Below are 20,719 nucleotides of genomic sequence, written 5' to 3'. Positions count from 1 at the left end.
AAATTGGAGCTGTATCTCAGTGTTGTCCGCCAAAATATGGAGCAAACATTTCCATTTGTGAAGCAGCTTGGCACTCTGGGCCATAAATATGAGATCCAAAATAAAATTCTTCACAAACCTCTTAATCCAAAGAATAACAATAGCAGGCTGTCTTCCTGTGACATGATAGGCTGAGAGGAATATGAGTTGTGTCACCCCAGCACACAGAGTCTGTTGATTGGAGGGAGAAAGCTCACAAGCAACAAGGTCACCAGAAATGACCAGCTGGGTCAAATGTTTCCATGGACTACCAAAACCTGAGCATGGCCAGCACTTTTTTTACTCAACCCTAACTACCCTTGAACTGACAGGCTAGCTAGGTTATTTCAGAATCAGCCACATTGATGACTGCGGTGTCACATGGGCTAGACTGGGCAAAGATCAGAGTCAGGTTTATAATCACTGACACTCTCATGAAATGTGATGCTCTGTGGCAACAGAACATTGCAGGACATAAAAATTATTACAAATTACAAGTAAGTAAATAGTGCAGAGGATGAATAACAAGATAATGCTCATGATTTTATGAGCCGTTCAAAGAAGATATTGGTGAATAACTGTGGGTGTACCCTGGTCATGTTACTAATGACTCAATCTTCTTATAATTCTAGACTGTGAGTTGAATTTAAATTCCACAGCTGAAATGGTGGGGTGTGAACACAGGCAGGTCTCGGGATTCTTAAATTAGACTTCTTGATTCACAGTCTAATAAATTAACCAATGAATCACCACTTCTGTAAAACATAGAATGATTTCCTCATACAATGCTGCTACCATATGGCATATGTGTAGACATTTGAGTGCAAGATAAAACAGAGTATAAGTGATTGGAAGAGTTAACCCAGAAACACACAGACTTCATCTTGTTTACCCATGATTCTCAGTGGCAGCCACATTATTAATTCATAGATTTATTGATTTTTCTCTCTCGCATTCAGCCCTGCTGATTTGGTTAACTTGACAGCTCTGAGCAGCAGAGATTCACCATGCTTGCCTGTAAAAGTTAACGTACCAGTACAGGTTTCCACAGTGTGTGACCCCAGCTCATATGCTCCTGGAACTCACAAAACTACACCAGCAACAGGCTGCCTAAGGTAATCTGGCATTTTGGTAGGATTAATCAAAATAGGACATACATGGTAAATGGTAGGGCATTGAGGAATGCAGTAGAACAGAGTGATCTAGGAATACTGGTACATAGTTCCCTGAAGGTGGAATCTCATGTGGATAGGGTGGTGAAGAAAGCTTTTGGTATGCTGGCTTTTATAAATCAGACCATTGAGTATAGGAGTTGGGATGTAATGTTAAAATTGTACAAGGCATTGGTGAGGCCAAATTTGGAGTATTGTGTACAGTTCTGGTCACTGAATTATAGGAAAGATGTCAACAAAATAGAGAGAGTACAGAGGATATTTACTAGAATGTTACCTGTGTTTCAGCACCTAAGTTACAGAGAAAGGCTGAACAAGTCTTTATTCTTTGGAGCGTAGAAGGTTGATGGGGAACTTGATAGAGGTATTTAAAATTATGAGGGAGATAGATAGAGCTGATGTGGATAGGCTTTTTCCATTGAGAGTAGGGAAGATTCAAACAAGATGACATGAGTTGAGAGTTAGGGGGCAAAAATTTAGGGGTAACATGAGGGAGAACTTCTTTACTCAGAGAGTGATAGCTGTGTAGAACGAGCTTCCAGTAGAAGTGGTAGAGGCAGGTTCAATATTGTCATTTAAAAAAAAATTGGATAGGTATATGGACAGGAAAGAAATGGAGGGTTATGGGCTGAGTGCAAGTTGGTAGGACTAGGCGAGAGTAAGCATTCGGCATGGACTAAAACGGCCAAGATGGCCTGTTTCCGTGCTGTAATTGTTAAATGGTTATATAAGAGTCAGTGGCTTTTTAGGTGACATCCTCCCCCTCTCACCTGCTTGAGGATATTGACCAAGAGTATCCTTCCTCTCTCACCTGCTTGAGGGTATTGACCAAGAGTATCCTTCCTCTCTCACCTGCTTGAGGGTATTGACCACGAGACCACCCTCTTGATTCTTAGTCTGGCAAATTAACTAATAGATCATCACTATTGTAAAACATAGAATGATTTCTTCCTACAATGTTGCTAATATATGGCATACAGGTAGACATTTGAGTGCAAGATAAAACAGAGTATAAGCGATTAAAGAGTTAAACCCAGAAACACAGATTTCATCTTGTTTACCCATGATTCTCTGTGGCAGCCACACTATTAATTCATACATTTATTGCCATAATGTTACAATAACCATGGGGGATTTCAATATGCATGTAGATCAAAAAAATTAGGTTGGTGTTGGATCCCTAGAGCAGGAATTTTTTGCATGTCTACAAGATGACTTTTTAGGGCAACTCATGGTTGAGACCATTAGGGGGATCGGCTATTCTGGATTGGGTGTTGTGCAATGAACTGGAATTCATTAGTGAGCTTCAGGTAAATGAACACTTAGGTGAAAGTGATCATAATATGATCAAATTTACCCTGAAATTTGAGGAGGAGGATGTAAAGTCAGATGTATCAGTATTACAGTGGAATAAAGGAAATTAAAGAAGTATGGGAGAGGAGTTGTTCCGAAGAGGAAGAAGTGATCGAAAAGCAAAATTACACAATCATGGTTAACAAGAAACGTCAAAGACAACATAAAAGTCAAAGAGAGGCTATATAATAGAGAATAAATTAGTAGGAAGTTAAAGGATTGGGAAGCTTTTAAAAACTAACAAAAGGCAAAAAAAAAGTGGGAAAAGATAGAATTCAAAAGTAAGCTAGCCAATATTATTAAAGAGGATACCAAAAGTTTTTCTCAGATATGTAAAATGTAAAAGAGAGTTGAGAGTGAATATTGGACTGCTGGAAAACGATATTGGAGAGGTAGTAATGGGGGAAAAGGAAATGCCAGATGAATTGAATAAGTGTTTTGCATCAGTCTTCACTGTGGAAGACACTAGCAGTATGGTGGAAGTTCCAGAATGTCAAGGGTCAAAAGTGTATGAGGTTGCCATTACTAAGGAAAAGGTTCTTAGGAAGCTGATAAGTCACCTGGACCAGATGGTGGACACCTCAGGGTTCTGAAAGAGTTGGCATAAGAGATTGAGGAGACATTAGAAATTATCTTTCAAATATCACTAGACACTGGAATGGTTCTGGAAGACTGGAAAATTGCAAGCGTTACTCCACTCTTCAAGAAAGGAGAGAGGCAGAAGAAAGAAAATTATAGGCCATTTACTCTGACCTCAGTGGTTGGGAAACTGTTTGAGTCGATTGTTAAGGATGTGGCCTTGGGGTACTTGGAAGCACATGATAAAATAAGCTGTACTTCAGCTTTGAAGAAATAACAAGTTAGACAAACAAAGGAAAATTGCTGGATCTTGTGTAGTTAGATTTTAGAAGGCTTTGACCAGGTGACACACATGAGGCTATTATACAAGTTAAGAGCCCATGGTATTATAGGAAAGATACTAGCATGCATAAAGCTGTGGCTGATTAGCAGGAGGCAAAGAGTGAAAATGAAGGGAGCCTTTCCTGGTCGGCTGCTGGCGACTAGTGATGTTCCACAGTGGTCTGTGTTGGGACCACTTCTTTTCATGTTATATGCCAATGACTTGGATGACAGAATTGATAGTTTTGTTGCAAAGTTTGTGGATGATATAAAGATAGGTGGAGAGAGGCAGGTAGTTTTGAGGAACTGGAGAGGCTACAGAAGAACTTAGGCAGATTAGGAGAATGGGCAAAGAAATGGCAGATGGAATGTAGTGCCGGGATGTTTATGGTCATGCTCTTCAGGAGAAGGAATTAAAGGGTAGACTATTTTCTAAATGGAGTGAAAATTCAAACATCTGAGGCACAAAGTGACTTGGAAGTTCTTGCACACGATTCCATAAAAGTTCATTTGCAGATCAAGCCTGTGATAAGGAAGACAAATGCAATGTCAACATTCATTTCAAGAGGACTAGGATATAAAAGCATGGATGTAATTTTGAGACTTTATAAAGCACTGGAGAGGCTTCACATAGAAACATAGAAAACGTACAGCCACAATACATGCCCTTCGGCCCACAAAGTTGTGCCGAACAAGTCCCTACCTTAGAAGTATTGTGAACATGTCCCCACTTGAAGTATTGTGAACAGATTTGGGCCCCTTATCAAAGAAAGAACATTCTGAAACTGGAGAAGGTTCAAAGGAGTCTCACGAAAATGATTCCAGGATTGAATGGCTTGTCATATGAAGAGTGCTTGATGGCTCTGGGACTGTAGTCACTGGAATTCAGAAGAGTAATGGGTAACCTAATTAAAACTTATCAAAGGTTGCAAGGCCTTGATAGAGTGGATGTGGAGAGGTTATTTCCTATGATGGGATAGTCTGAGACCAGAGGACACAGCCTCAGAATAGAGGGGAGTCCTTTTAGAACAGAGATAAGGAGGAATTTCTTTAGCTAGAGAGTGGTGAAACAATAGAGTTCATTGTCACAGGCGGCTGTGAAGGCTATGCCTTTATGTATATTTAAGGCAGAGTTTGATAGATTATTGATTGGCCAGGGCAGAATCAGAATCAGGTTTATTATCACCGACATGTGCCATGAAATTTGTTACCTTAGCAGAGGCTGTACAATGCAATACATGATCATATAGAAATAAATAAATCAATCAATTACAGTAAGTATATAAATGTATATTGAATAGATTAAAAATAGTGGAAAAAACAGAAATAATATATATTAAAAAGGTGAGGTGGTGTTCATTGGTTCACTACCAGGAAGGGAAATGAGAAAGCAGGAGATTGGGGCTGAGAGGACAATTGGATCAGCCATGATGAAATGGTGGAGTAGACTCGATGGCCCAAATGGCCTAATTCTACTCCTATATCTTATGGTTATGAAAAAATAATGGGGTTGTGGAATAGTCAGGTCTAGAGGTAACAGTGCAACTGACTGGGAAATCCAGAAGTCTAACATGTGGAGTGTACTTCTTCTACTCAAGCTGTCCGGAGTGAAGTGTAAAAAATAATAGAAAATTTATTCATCTGACATCTCTAAGATAATACACAAATATGACAATAAAGTCTGCTCTATCAAAGGTTTACCAAACTCCTGGGGAATGTATATGGTATGTTACCATCTTCAAATTGCTCATTCAATGCTCTCAACTACACCTTCAGCATCCACCAAGTATTTTGCTTCCTTGTGAAAATATTTGTGACCAACCACAATCTTGTTCATTTAGTGCTTAAAGCTGTGAATTATTTAAAGTATGTTACTTTTAGAATTAGACCCTTATGCTACTAACAATTGATAAGTACAAAACCCTATTTGCCGTATTCATGGATCCACTGACCCGGATACAGTTTTGACCTCCAGTATTGCTTGTGCGATTTTTGCTCATCCTCCCTTTGACTGGATGGGTTTCCTATGTGCTCCAGTTTCCTCTCACATCCCAAGGACATACTGCTTGGCAGATTAATTGGTTACTATAAATTACCCCCCAGAGAAGGTGGGTGGTACAACAATCAGGCGAAGGTGATGATAAAGAAAAAACTGAAGAAAAATTGGCAAAGGAAATAGTGAGGCAATGGAACTGACAGGGGTTGCTAGGAGAATGTCATTGACTAGGTTGTTCCACTTCATGAGAAAATGTGAAAGATGAAAGAATCTGCTCGATTAAAAAAAGAGTTTAGCAGAAGTGTTTAATTCCAGTATCTACAAGCTGCTTCGGTTCAAGAATTCCAATGATTTGTTATATTCTGCATGAAGATATGCCCTCCCAACTCCGTACGAAATAGTGGAATGCCATTTTGAGGCCACTCAGCCAGAGGACACTGATCACTGCATCTGTTCATTCGTCCCTCCCCACTAATATCCCTCCAGGCACTTATCCCCACAAGTGGCCTAAGTGCTACATTTGCCCATACACCTCCTCCCTCACATCCACTTAGGGCCCCAAGCAATCCTTCCATGTGAAGCATCATTTTAGCTGCAAATCTGCTGGGGTCATCTATTTTGTCCAGTGCTCCTGATGTGGTCTCCTCTACCCTGGTGAGACCCATTGTAGATTGGGGGACCGCTTCGTCAAACACCTCCATACCTTCCGCCACAAGCAGCACTTCCCAGGGCCTGACCTACTGAGTTCCTCCAGCATTTTGTGTGTGTTGCCCTGGATTCCAGCATCTGCAGACTTCCTCATGTTTCTGATCCGTCCAGTCAAGCCGGACAAAATTTTTGCATTTTCAGTGAGAACACTTCCTATTCTTCTAAACTCAAGGGAATTAAGATCCACTCTGCTTTAGCACAATGCCTTCAGATCAGGGTTCAATTCTCGCCGCTATCAGTAAGGAATTTGTACGTTCTCCCCATGACTGCGCGTGTTTCCTTTGCGTGCTCTGGTTTTCTCCCACATTACCGAGGTGTATGGTTAGGAGTTGCAAGCTGTGGCACCAGAAACACAGCAACGCATCCCACCACAATCCTCACTGATTTACAATCTGAAGCAAAAGCTAAACTTTCTTTTGTTCTTTATCTCCCTTTATGCAACAAAGCCGCCATTCTAGGTATCTACACAATATTCCTTCTGTATGGGTACGTGACAGGCCTGGTATAGGACACTCCAACCATGGTCTTAATAGGCCACATTTAACCACAATAGGATATCTTTACTTTTATACTCAAATCCTCTTGCAAAAAAAGGCCGATAGAACATTTGTTAGTCCTGACAAAGGGTCTCGGCCCAAAACATCGACTGTACTTCTTCCTATAGGTGCTGCCTGGCCTGCTGCGTTCCACCAGCATTTTGTGTGTGTTGCTTGATAAAACATTTGTGTTCCTTCTTGCTTATTGTAACTGCAGATTAACATTCAGTGATCGTATTCAAGAAAATATAGGCCCCTCCGAGCAGCAACACCTTCCAATCTCTCATCATTTAAAACAATACTCCTATTTTCTATCTTTTGGACTGCACAACTTACTGTGTTTTGTGCCAAGCCCTCACTCATTCACTCAGCTCATCTATATCTCCCTGAATCCTCTCTGCTTCTTCCTGCAAATGATGCTGACAGCCAGTTTTGGTATCATCATATTAAGATTTTCCATTATATTTGATTTATTTAGAGATACAGCATGGTAACAGGCCCTTCTGGCCAAACAAGTCTGTGCCACCCAATTACACCCACGTGACCAATTCAGACCATAAGACAGAGGAGCAGAATTAGGCCATTCAGCCCATCGAGACCATTCTGCCATTTCATCATGGCTGATCCTGGATCCCATTCAACCCCATACACATGCCCTCTCACCATATCCCTTGATGCCCCAATGAATCAGGAATCTATCAAACTTCCACTTTAAATAAACCCACGTAATTGGCCTCCACCGCAGTCTGTAGCACAGCATTCCACAGATTCACCACTGCTTAGCTAAAAAAATCCTCCTTACTTCTATTCCAAAATGTTGTCCCTCAATTTTGAGGCTGTGCCTTCTTGTTCTGGAGAGCCCCACCAGAAGAAACATCCTCTCCACACCCACCTCATCTAATCCTTTCAACATTTGGTAGGTTTCAATGAGATCCCTTCTAAATTTCAGTGAGTGCAGGCCTAGAGTTGCCAAACGCTCCTCATATGTTAGCCCCTTAATTCCCAGAATCATCGTCATGAACCTCTGTTGGTCTCTCCCAATGACAACATATCCTTTCTGAGATTTGGGCACCAAAACTGTTAACAATGCTCCAAGTGCGGCCTGTCTAGTATTCTATAAAGCTTCAGCATTATCTCCCTGTTTTTATATTATTTTCCTCTCAAAATAAATGCCAATATTGCATTTGCCTTTGTTACCACAGACTTAACCTGTGAATTAACCCTTCTGGGAGTCTTACACAAAGACTCCCAAGTCCCTCTGCACCTCTGTTGTTTGAACCTTCTCCCCATTTAGATAATAATCTGCCCTATTGTTCCCTTTACCAAAGTGCATTATCATACATTTCCCAACACTGTATTCCATATGTCACTTTTTTGTCCATTCTTCCAATTTGTCTAAGTCCTGCTGCAATCGCATTGTTTCCTCAGCACTACCTACCGCCCCCCCACCTATCTTCGTATCATCAGCAAACTTTACCACAAAATCATCAATTACGCTATCTAAATCATTGATAAGCAATGTGAGAAGTAGTGGTCCCCATACTAAACCCTGAGGAATGCAATTAGTCATTGGCAGCCAACAAGAAAAGGTCCCCTTTATTCTTACTTGCTGCCTCCTGCCTGTCAGCCATTCCTCTATCCATGCCAGTCTTTCCTGTAACACCATGGATTTTATCTTGATAAACAGCCCCATGTGAGACACCTTATCAAAAGTCTTCTGAAAATTTAAGTAAATGACATCCACTACTTCTCCTTTATCCACACTCCTTGTTACTTCCTTGAAGAATTCTAACAGATTTTTCAGGCAAGATTTCCCTTCACAGAAACAATACTGATTTTGACTTATTTTATCAATAATCTCTACATACCCCAAAACCTCATTCTTAATCATTGACTCCAACACTTTCCCAACCACTGAAGTTAGGCTAATTGCCCTATAATTTCCTCTCTTTTGTCCTCCTCCCATCTTAAAGAGTGGTATGACATTTGCAATTTCCCAGTCTTCCAGGACTATGCCAGAATCAAATGATTCTTGAAAAATCATAACCAATGCATCTGTCATCTTTTCAGCAACCTCTTTCAAGACTCTGTGATGTAGTCCATCTGGTCCAGATGACTTGCAGTATGAATTGAATCATATTATGATCACTGTCTCCTAAGGTTTCCTTTACATTAAGCTAACTAATAAAACCTGGGTTATTTTACAACATCCAATCTAAGATAACTTTCCCCCAAGTAGGCTTGAGTACAAGCCGCTCTAAAAAGCTGTCTTTGTAGGCATTCAACAAATTTCCTCTCTTGAGATTTGACACCAACTTCATTTTCCCAATCCCCTTGCATATTGAAGTTCCCCATTACAAATGTGACATTACCTTTATGACATGCCTTTTCCAGCTCCCTTTGCAATGTCAAGCCCACATCTTGGCTACTATTCGGAGGCCTATATATGATTCCACTGATTTTTTTTTTAATCCTTGCAGTTTTTTAACTCCACCCACAAAGATTCAACATCCTCTGACCTTACGTCAGCTCTTTCTAAAGATGTAGTTCCATCTCTTACTAATCTCTTCCTGCCTGCTCTTTCAATACAAAGTGTCTTCTTTGATTTTAAACTCCCTACTATGACCTTCTTTTTGCCACGACTGTGATGCCCACGTCATACCAACCAATCTCTAATTGCCACCACGAGTTCATCCACCTTATCCCAAATGCTACGTGCATTTAAATACAGCAACTTCAGTCTTGCGTTCTTCGCCTTATGAATTTTGCCTCTGTAGTACATCTGCATTTGTACCCAACCATTGGCTTGTCCTTCCTTACATTCACATTACATCATCTACTTGTAAACCTGTTGGCTCATCCTCAGCTCTATCATACTGGTTCCAGTCCCCAACCATATTAGTTTAAGCGTCTTTCTACAGCTCTAGCAAACTTGCCGGCCTAACCCAAACATCTTTGGAATGTGGGAGGGAACTGGAGCATCTAGGGAAAGGCCACAGGAAGAATGTAGAAACTTCTTTCAGTCTGAGTCACTGGCACTGTAATAGTGTTTCACTAACTGCAACACTACTGCCACACGCAATACATTGGGTTTCATCGTTTCTGCAAAAATCCTCAGAACGCTGATTCTGCCTGTGCATAGCTAGGTGTCTTCATTACTACCACCTTGTCTCCAGTTGCCCAGATCTGCTCCACACGGCTGTGAATTAGCAAGCACCAAACTGCAAAGGATCTACAGTGTGTCATTTTCTCATTACTTAGTATGCAACCACTCATGACTGAGGTAAAAATCTAATTTGTTCTTCTGACCATTGTAAATTTAAAGAAATATTCATACTGACAGTCTGCTGAGGACAACCAATTTTGAAATCCAATATGAAATAGATTCACGGAGAGGCTCTGTTAACATTGTATTGATTGATCTCTGTAATTTAGCTGCTGTGGACCTGAAAATAATACACATGCTTTTAGCCAGGTAATGACACTGATCAAGGGGAGCAGAGAATGATGTAAATATAGGAATGTAGTCGAGTGGTTAGTACAACACTATTATTGCGCCAGTGGCCCGGGTTCCATTCCAATGTTTTTTTTTAATTGAGACACTGCAGAATAGACCCTTCTGACCATTCTCTCCATCAACGTCACAAAAACAAAGGAGCTGGTTGTGGATTACAGGAGGAATGGAGACGGGCTAACCCCTATTGACATCAATGGATCTGGGGTTGAGAGCATGAACAGATTCAAGTTCCTCAGCATAAACATCACTGAGGATCTCACATGGTCTGTACACACCAGCTATGTGGTGAAAAGGGCACAATATTGCCTCTTTCACCTCAGACGGTTGAAGAGGTTTGGTATGGGCCCCCAATTCCTAATAAATTTCAACAGTGGCACAATTGAGAGCATCCTGACTGGCTGCATCACTGCCTGGTATGGGAACTGTACTTCCCTCAATCGCAGGACTCTGCAGAGAGTGGTGCGGACAGCCCAGCGCATCTGTGGATGTGAACTTCCCACTATTCAGGACATTTACAAAGACAAGTGTGTAAAAAGGGCCCGTAGGATCACTGGGGACTCGAGTCACCCAACCACAATATATTTCAGCTGCTAGCATCCAGAAAATGGTAGCACAGCATGAAAGCCAGGACCAATAGGCTCCAGGGCAGCTTCTTCCACCAGGCATTAGACTGATTAATTCACGCTGACACAACTGTATTTCTATGTTATATTGACTATTCTGTTGTACATATTTGTTATAAATTTCTATAATTGTACATTGCACATTTGAACGGAGACGTAACATAAAGATTTTTACTCATGTATATGAAGGATGTAAGTAATAAAGTCAATTCAATTCAAATTGAACCACACCACTCAGCAGCCCACCTAATTAACGCTAGCCTAATCGCAGGACAATTTACAATGACTAATTAACCTACCAACCAGTACGTCTTTGGACTGTGGGAGGAAACTGGAGTCACTGGGAGAATGTATAAACTCCTTACAGACAGCGGTAGGAAATGATCCTGGGTCACTAGTACTGTAAAGCATTGCCCTGACCACTATGCGACTGTTACACTGTCTGCAAGGAGTTTATACGTTCTCATTACCATGTGGGCTTCCTCCAGGTGCTCTGGTTTCCTCCCACGTTCCAAAAACCTATGGGTTAGTAGGTTGATTGGTCTCATGAGTGTAATTGAGCAGCGCACACCAATTGGGCTGGAAGGGTTGGTTACCATGAGGATCTCTAAATGAAAAAATGAGGATTTATCTAGAATCAGCGCAACTAAAAGGGAAGAAGGAGAGTGCTTTCTCTTCTTTTATTTGCTGCTCCTGGCTATCCCAGCTGTTGAGTATCTTTTGAAAGGCTGTCTGGTAAGCTCTTTTACATGCTGTATATACAAAGGAAGCCCAGAGAAACTTTTAAGGATAGAGTTGGTGACATTTGACAGCGATATCCTCCCAAGCCACTACACGAAGACCTAAACGTGGTAATATGGTTGACACCTAGTTTTGCATTATATATTTTTTTTATTGTTTTTCTTTCTTTTTTCTGTTTTCTTTATATCATACATTACGAAATATTTAGACTTACCATGTTCATACATATATTGTATGGCTTATGTCTTGGTAAACTCATTTATATTGTAACTATTATGTCTGTTTTTTTTCATCTGTAATGGAATTTGTATGTTGGTAATTTCTTTATCAATATATAATTTGTATTCTGTCCATATTACTAATATTAATAAAAAGATTTAGAAAGAAAGAAAAGAAAGAAAGACACCTGACCACCCTCTAAAATAGATGAGCAAGTTCCAGGCAATGATGCTGGGCTTGCCAGGAATGTCCATAGTCTGGGATGTAGAAGAAAGATCCCTGGGATCAGGAGAGGTCAATTTGTTGTCAGAAGTCACCAGTTGGATCACTGCTTCAAATCAATGCACCCAACCCCAACATCCAAACAAAGATTTCCATAAGACCATAGTACAAGGAGCAGAATTAGGCCTTTTAGCCCATCAACTCTGCTCTGTCATTTCATTATGGCTGATTCATTTCCCTCTCAACCCTATTCTCCTGCCTTATTCCTGTAGCTTTTCACACCTTGCTTAATCAAGAGCCTATCAGTCTCCACAATGATTTGCCCTTCACAGTCATCTGTGGCAACGAATTCCACCAGTTCACCACTCCTGGCTAAAGAAATTCTTCCTCATCTCTGTTCCAAATGGATGTCCTCCACAATAGAAAATATCCTCCGCACATCCACTCTATCGAGGCCTTTCAACTTCTGATAGACTTCAAAAGAGATCCCCCTCCATTCTTCTAAGGTCCAGTGACTACAGGCCCAGACCATTAAATGTTCCCTGTACGATAAGCCTTTCATTCCCAAAAGAATAATATGAAAAATCCTAATATTCTGTAGATAACAAAGACACATTTATTACCAAAATTATTGTTCTCTACAGAGAAGGATGGGAACATAAATCCCAAAATTGAATACACTTTCTCAGCATGCCCTTTGCCTGTCAACAGAGTGAAGACTGTTTTGTGAAGACAATGCAGCTTTTTTAGACAAAGTCTGATTTCTGAGCTTTTCACTGTTGCATCCCGACTCTGACATTATTGTGCATTATCTGATTGAGCATGTTGCTTGGGCACATCTCTGGCAATGAGATGCCACCTGAGCTCTGAAAGAATGTCTAGGACTCAACAAAAAGGCCGGAGGTGTAAACATCTGAGATATTAATACCTTGAAGCTGTATTCTGATGCAGCATAGCTAATGATGACTCAAAACAATGGGCCCAAGTTGGCATTAGTCCAGTACATCCACTTCTCCACTCCTTCTCTGTAACCCTCTAGATTACTTTCCATTCAGAGTCCATCCAAGTCCCCTTTGAAAACCTGACGGACTCTCTTTCCAGTATCCTTACAGACAGTGAGTTCATCGAATCTTTCAATGGGCAGAATTTATTCCTCACACCTGTGTGTCTTGTGCCGCTCACTTCATACCTGTAGTTCCTTGCCCATGAACTGTCCAGCAAAAGGACCTCATCAACACCTCGTACCTTCTGTCAAGGCTCTTCACACTCTTTGTTGTTTAGGAGGATAGGCACAGCTTCATAGCCGAATCCCTCATTCTTGGAAACATTCCAGGAAATCTCATTTGTGCTCTATCTAGCAGATTCACATTCTAGTGACCAGAATTGGATACGTTGCTCAACTTCCAGTTTAAACAATGCTTTAGGAAAGTTCAACATACCTCCCTGTTTCTGCATGCCTTGCTTCTGTTACTATGGCAATCCAGATGCATTATGGCTCCAGATCATTATCCCCTACTTGTAGCCTGCATGCCTTCATGCACCCCGTCACTCAGCTGACTTTGCATTGCACAAAAATGGGCTGCTTTGCAATAACTCAAAACCTTTGAGCTGGAGAAGGGAGGGAGAGTTGGGGTGAGCCTTCACCTCTCAACTTGTTCAACAACATTGCCAGTGTTTGATCTTACAAGTTCAAACTGCAAGTTATGGCAATATGTACAACTGAAGAGTAAACCACATTTTGTTAAAAAAGGTCCTTTGAATATTTTTATAATGCCCATTTTAACAGTCCCTCAGGCATACTCTCTTTAAAAATGCCAATACCCCTAAATTTATAGTTTTCATTTATTAAGAACATTAACATAACCTTCAGCCCATTAGCTAATTGAATAAAATGCATTAAAAACAATAGTAATAATTGAACAATTAGCAATCATTCTTACTTGTGTCTGGCCATTCACAACACATGTCAGATGCTTCACTGACCTTTGGCATTTAAAGCCCTTAAAGGCTTGGCTTGACACATGCCTGTTTAAAATATTTCCTCAAGGGACTTTAACGTTGGTCATATTTATAAGCGTTCAATCAAAGGCAAGAGATGATAATCTCCATTAAATCAAACTCAATTTGTTTGCTGACTGTAGTAGCACTGGACCTCAGCTATAATAAATATCTGCAGCAGATCAATAAAAGGGATTATGTCATCAGGAATAATTCTGCAAAGCGGAACTAGAAGTCTTTTCTTCCCCTCCCTCCCCCGTACAAAAGGTCAGTTTCCCCAGTGCACTAAGCATTGACAGAGGAATGGATGGAAAAAAGAACAGAGCTTTTATTGACTAGTCCATATATTGTTGGGCCTGCAATATTGGAAAATCTTAAATGAATCTGGCTTTGAAAGGCTGAATTGCTGGGATCAATACAGTGGAATTCCTTGTTAGAATGTGCTCCTTTTTTCTCCCTGATTACCATTGTTTAAACACCAACCTAATTCTGGCTCACCAGACAAAGTAAGGCATTCCTGGATGGATGTGTTTGTACTCCTAATGCGCTCCTGATAAATGTCCCCTAAGAATGGGAGAGAGACCCCAGTGATCTTCTCAGCCATTCTTACCCTGGTCACAAAAGGGGAGGAGGATTTTTGGAATTGTATTTGATTTATTGTTGTCACATTTACTGAGATAGGGATACGGGTGAAAAATTGTCTTGTACACTGTTCATACAGATCAAATCATTGCACAGCGCATTGAGGTTAAAAAAAAAATGACAACGATGAATAAGGTGTAACAGCTGCAGAGGATGTGCAGTGTGCAGGTAAACAAGGGACTGAATCATAACAAGGTAGACTGTAAAGTTAAGAGTTCATTCTATGGTACCAGAGGACATCATAATGACAGGGTAGAAATTGTCCTTAGGCCTGGTGGTACATGCTTCAGGCTTTTTATCTTCTACCCAGTGGGGAGGGGGGGAGGAAAGAACAGAGAATGTCCAGGGTGGGTGGGTCTTTCCTGAGGCAGCAAGAATGAGAGATTGGATTTCCCAGAGGCTTTGAAGTCTTTTTTTCACTCATAGTTTTCTGAACAAATTATGGGATTCATACCTTCTGCATTATCTCATCATGCAATCAAGATCCATTGATTGAGGAGGTTAGCAACCACATTTCTGCTGCTGGGACGAGCGTTGCAAATGTTCAATCACTCACAAGCTGTGTTCTTCATTGGAAAGCAGATTAGGACAACCATTTGACACCGACAGAGTTAAGCAGGCCGTCATATACCACAGGGTTTAAAATGAGTGACCAACATTCACCAGGCCTGCACACAGCAAAGCCAAGAGAAAGCTTTTGATTGCAGATACAAAATGTGCAGGAACCTTGAATACATGTAATAATGCAAGAAGACTCCACTCCTGAAAAAAAATCATGAAACAAAATCGTATTCTCTAGTTCCTCCACCAAATGAAAGCCATTCAGCCAGAGCTCTCGGAAGTAGGTACTGACACACATATTGAACTTATGAACACATACAAAGCTTTAGTATTTGACAATGCTATCCAGCAATTGGTTGAAACAAATTCTCCCTTTTTACTATGAACACATATGTCAGTGTACGCAAACTATGATATTTAACCAAATAAAAATATGTACTTTCAAATGTAACCTGCTAATTCAGTTCTATCATTAATGCAAAATAGTCAGAGGAACGTTATACTAGTGCTTTAGTTTAAAAATGCCAGGGAAGTGTTGCACCTCTCCCCATTGTTTCAGGTTTTTATTACATGATTATGGCTGTCTATCACTCCTGCAATCCCAGGCTCACAAATTCTGAATCAGCAAGGAATTAGAAGCAAGTATGAGCAAATTAGTGTGTGAAACATATCAATCCTTCAGCCATTCCAGCTGTTCATACTGCTTTCCCCCAGCCACACATCAAGATGACTGAGAGGCAGTATTAGTTCAAAGATAAAACACAGATCTACACCAAACACAGGGCAAAATGCCACTGACTGCAGCACGCAGACATCCACCAAAGGAGTTGTGATATCCAAAGCCCAACATTACTGCACAAAACCTTCAGTTTTATTTGTCACTAGGACAAAAATTGTTAATAATATTCTCCAAGAAGTAAAATGTATAATATTTAATTACTAGTTTTCTTAATTTCATGAATTAATGCTCACTTAACTCTTGAAAGATTATGGAAAATTGAAAATGTCAGAGGTGGAAAAAAAACGTTCCTTAAACTTCAACCCAAATCCAATTAATTAAATATCGTTCATTCCCCTGGAAAGACATCTGCAGCATTTGCCACAATCAAAGAACATCTTTTAATTATTATTTACCTTACAACCTTTGTAAAGGAAATAAATGTGACCTTACCTGAGACAAGTGAGACTGTGTCTTTCTCCCATGACACTACAGTGATATAAGTCTCCACAGAGGAAGGGATAATGCACTTGAAGGCTGCTATGTTCCCTCGCATGGCTTTCTGGTCCTCCACACGGACCGTATAGGGCTCTCTTAAGACTGAGAACAAAAAGCCGGATTGAGTTGGTGTTGTCAAGCAGTTTAACACACAACAGCAACTTTCTTTTACATTAAAGTACACCAAGCAATAACCGAGTCTGAGCAAAATAAGGGAATAGATGATAGAAAGCTTGGTCATAGAGGCAAGTCATGAAGAAAGATCAATTGAGTTAGAATGATAGTGTAGCTTAAGAATGGAATTGCAGAGCTTAAATTGGGTCAAGGTAAATAGAGAAATAGGAAATTTCCTCTTAAGTATTACTAGATCTACTGTATCTATATATACTATGGTACTTTCTCTACTCACGTGATTCTTACACATCCTATACAATGTACTCCAATGAAGTCAATACATCTGAACTGTAAACACATGCTAGTATTTCTGCACATTTTATTCTATAGCCGTTCTTTATTCTTATCAATGTTGAATGTTGCTTCTTGTTGCATACCATGGCAACACCACAGCAAATTTCTAATACATGTTTGGGGCACCATGGTAGCATAGCTGTTAACACGACATTCTCTTTTGTTTCCTCCCACAGACCAAAGACATACCAGTTAGTAGGTTAATTGGTCATTGTAAATTGTCCTGTGATTAGGCACAGGTTAAATAGGAGGGATCCTAGACAGCGTGAAGCATTGGGACTGATGGGACTGTTCTGCAATGCATCTGTTAAAAAAAAATAAATGGAACTGGACATAACATGCACATGCTATTAAGCTGTGCATTAAGACCATTTGACTGAGCAGAAACATCAACTGTCCATTTTTCTCCATTGACGCTACATGACCTGCTGGGTTCCTCCAGCACTTTGTGTGTTGCTCCCACTGGGTTTCCTCTTGATTTTCCAGGGGATCCTTCATTGCGAGACTGAAATGCTGGTGGTACTGTAATTTAGTGAATTAGACTAGGCAAAGCGAGTGAACAAAAAAAGCAAGGACTCAGCGGGCTAAGTAGCATCTGTGGAGGAACCAGGAGTGGGTCAATGGGAGTGAACATCTCCTCACTGCAAGGAGAAAGAAACACCATGCTGGAAATACACAGGAAGTTGTAAAAGATCCAAAATAAGGGAAGACGATTAACTGCTTTAAGAGATTCCGTAAAACGCAATCTCATAGGAGCAGCAGCTAAGTTGTTAAAGATGAATGAGTTCAGTTCCAATTCTAATACTATTAACTGCACTAAAAGAAGACGTCAATGTCAGAAAAAATGGATGGTAAATGCCTCGTTCATAATGCTCAGTTCTCAAGCACATTTTAGAAAAGAGTTTCTCCTAGAATCTTAATCACTGAAGAACCTGTGAAGAACTTTCAGTAGTTCTGATCTTCCCCCCAGGTTTTTATTAGTCAGAGTGGTTCATGACATAAGACACAGCGGCAGAATTAGGCCAGTTGGCCCATCGACTCTGCTCTGCCATTTCATCATGACTGATCCATTTCCCTCTCAACCCAGCTCTCCCTGTAACCTTTCATGTCCTGACCAATCAAGAGCCTATCAACTTCCATCTTAAATACACCCGATGACCTGGCCTTCACTGCCGGCTGTGGTAATGAATTCCACAGATTCACAAGCCTGTGGCTAAGAAAATTTCCCTTCATCTTCATTCTTAATGGCCATCCCCCTCTTCTGAGACTGAACTTTCAGGTGCTAAACTCCCTCACTGTGGGAAACACCCTCTCTGCATAGACCTTTCAAAACGTGATAGGTTTCAATGAGATCTCCCTCATTCTTCTAAACTCCAGCAAGTGCAGGTCCAAAGCCATCAAACGCTTCTCATACAGTAACCCTTTCATTCCCAGAATCATTCTTAAGAACGTCCTCTGAACCCTCTCCAATGCCAGCACCACCTTTCTTAGAGAAGGAGCCTAAAACTACTAACAATACTCCAAGTGAGGCCTCACTAGTGACTTATAAAGCCTCAGCATTACATCCTTGCTTTTATATTCTAGTCCTCTTGAAATGAAAGCTAACATTGAATTTGACTTCCTCACTACCTATGCAACCTGCAAGTTGACCTTTAGGGAATCCTGCATCCTAAAGTTGGCCTTTAAGGACCTTTGCACCTCGGATTTTTTTAATCTACTCCCCATTCAGAAAATAGTCTACCCTTTTATTTCTTCTACCAAAGTGCATGACTGTACACTTTCCAACACTGTATTCCATCTACCACTTCTTTGCCATTCTCCTAATCTGCCCAAGCCCTTCTGCAATCTCCCTGTTTCCTTAACACTACCTGCCTCTCAACCTATCTTCATATCATCCACAAACAGCTACAAAGTTATCAATTCTGTCATCCAAGACATTGACGTATAAAGCAAAAAGATGCAGTCCCAACACTGATCGCTGCAGAACACCACTAGTCAACAACAGCCAACCAGTAAAGGCTAGCTTTATTCTCGCTCATTGCCTTCTGCTAACTAGTCAATCCTCTATCCATGCTAGCATCTTTTCTGTAATATCACTGGCTCTTATCTTGTTAAACAGCCTCATGTGTGGTACCTTGTCAAAGGCTTTCTGAAACTCTAAGTAAAAACATCTACCAATTCTGCTTTATCTATCCTGCTCATTATTTCCTCAATGAGTTCCTGTCATCTGCCTGTACTTCCTGACAATCTCACTACACACTGCATCTGCTCATATACTAACTGCCCCATTCTCAGCCCTACCACTCCAGTTCCTTTTCGTCCCCTCCCTCCCCCCACTAAATTAGTTTAAACCCCTCCCAACAGCTCTAAAAAATCAGCCCACAAAGATATTGGTCCCCCTTCGGGTTCAGGTGTAACCCATCCCTTTTATACAGGTCATACCTTCCCCAGGAAAGATTGCAATGACCCAGGTGGATGCAACCTGAAACATCCCTGACCCTGGCACCTGGAAGGCAAAATACCGTCTGGGTGACTCTTTCACATTCACCGAATCTTGTTCCTACTCCTCTAACTATGGAATCCCCCCGTCACTACTGCAGTCCTCTTCTCCCCCCTCCCCTTCCGAGCCACAGAGCCAGGCTCAGTGTCAGAGGCCGAGTCGCTGCTGCACCCTCTGGTAGGTTATTTCCCTCAACAGTGTCCAAAGCAATATACTTAGTACTGTGGGGAATGGTCACGGGGGTACTCTGCACTGGCTGCTCATTCCCCTTCCTTCTCCTGACAGTCACTCATTTTCCTGCCTCCTGCAACTTAGGGTTTAAGTTCCTTTTAAGTTTTTCTTTTTTTCCAATTGCAAAAGAGTAGGTTTCCTTTATAGAATGGTATTTGTAAATAGGTTTTATAACAATGTAATGGCTGCGCAGTCATCTCTTCCGTAGATGCTGCCTGGTTGCCGAGTTTCTCCAGCATTTTGTGCCTGTTGCTTGGATTCCCAGCTTCTGCAGATTTTCTCATGTTTGTATTTCATTGTCATGGCAGGATTTGAACTCTCATGGCAGTTCTAGACATACCAGATTCTGAGAAGGATCCATAAGGTAGATGCAAAGAGTTATTTCCTCAAGATGGAGGTGGGGTTGACCAGAGCAGTGAGGCATCATTAGGGGTTAGGCATTTTGAACTGAAAGGAAGAAAACATTTCCCTATGTTGTCAGCCTCAGAGGCCTGAGGATGTTTAACAATTAAGAATATTCCAGGCCAAGGTCAACCTGGCAGAAAGGGAGACTTGATGTCAGGGTAAGGATTGATTTTATTGAATGACAGAGCAGGCTCATGGGGATCTCATGGCTTTTTTCCAGTCCATTAGGCTAACACTTCTCTGAGAGACTGGAAAGCATTGTATAGACCAAAACAACTATTTAGTGATGCACAGAGTGTGCTCAATCTTTACAAAACTCTGGTTAATGCTATCAACCATACCTCAAGAAGGATTTTAAAACATTTGGGAGGATTCTGAGTACATTTATTGAGTCATAGAGTATTACAGTACAGAAAAATGCCCTTCAACCCATCTAGTACCCTTAAATATTTCACCCTTCACCTTTTACTTAGTTCCACTCAACCTCAATGGAAAAAAGCCAGGTTGCATTTATCCTGGCTGTACCCCTCGATTTTGCATACCATATTTTGTATATTGGAAAGGTCTCAACTGTGATGAGAGATTTCAGTTATGCAAAAGAATGAAAGAGGCAGCTTTGGAACAAAATACAAAGATGAAAGGGGGTATTTAATAGTTCACGGTGATAGTTACTCCAATGAAGCAGCTTTGATC

The 20,719-nt window shown here is 40.9% G+C and overlaps 1 protein-coding gene across 1 annotated transcript in view; it reads right to left on the bottom strand.

Moving 5' to 3' along the window:
* LOC132393479 (cell adhesion molecule DSCAM-like) overlaps positions 1–20,719 on the bottom strand; it is a 702,534-nt gene that overhangs the window by 618,214 nt on the left and 63,601 nt on the right. Inside the window, exon 3 of the mRNA XM_059968761.1 lies at positions 16,378–16,524. Coding sequence (XP_059824744.1) covers positions 16,378–16,524 — 147 coding nt within the window. The remainder of the gene's footprint in view (positions 1–16,377; positions 16,525–20,719) is intronic.

This window comes from Hypanus sabinus, chromosome 4 (genome assembly GCF_030144855.1).
Source record: "Hypanus sabinus isolate sHypSab1 chromosome 4, sHypSab1.hap1, whole genome shotgun sequence".
Lineage (NCBI taxonomy): Eukaryota > Metazoa > Chordata > Chondrichthyes > Myliobatiformes > Dasyatidae > Hypanus > Hypanus sabinus.
The sequence above is the reverse complement of the archived record's forward strand: the minus strand, read 5'-3'. Positions and strand labels throughout refer to the sequence as shown.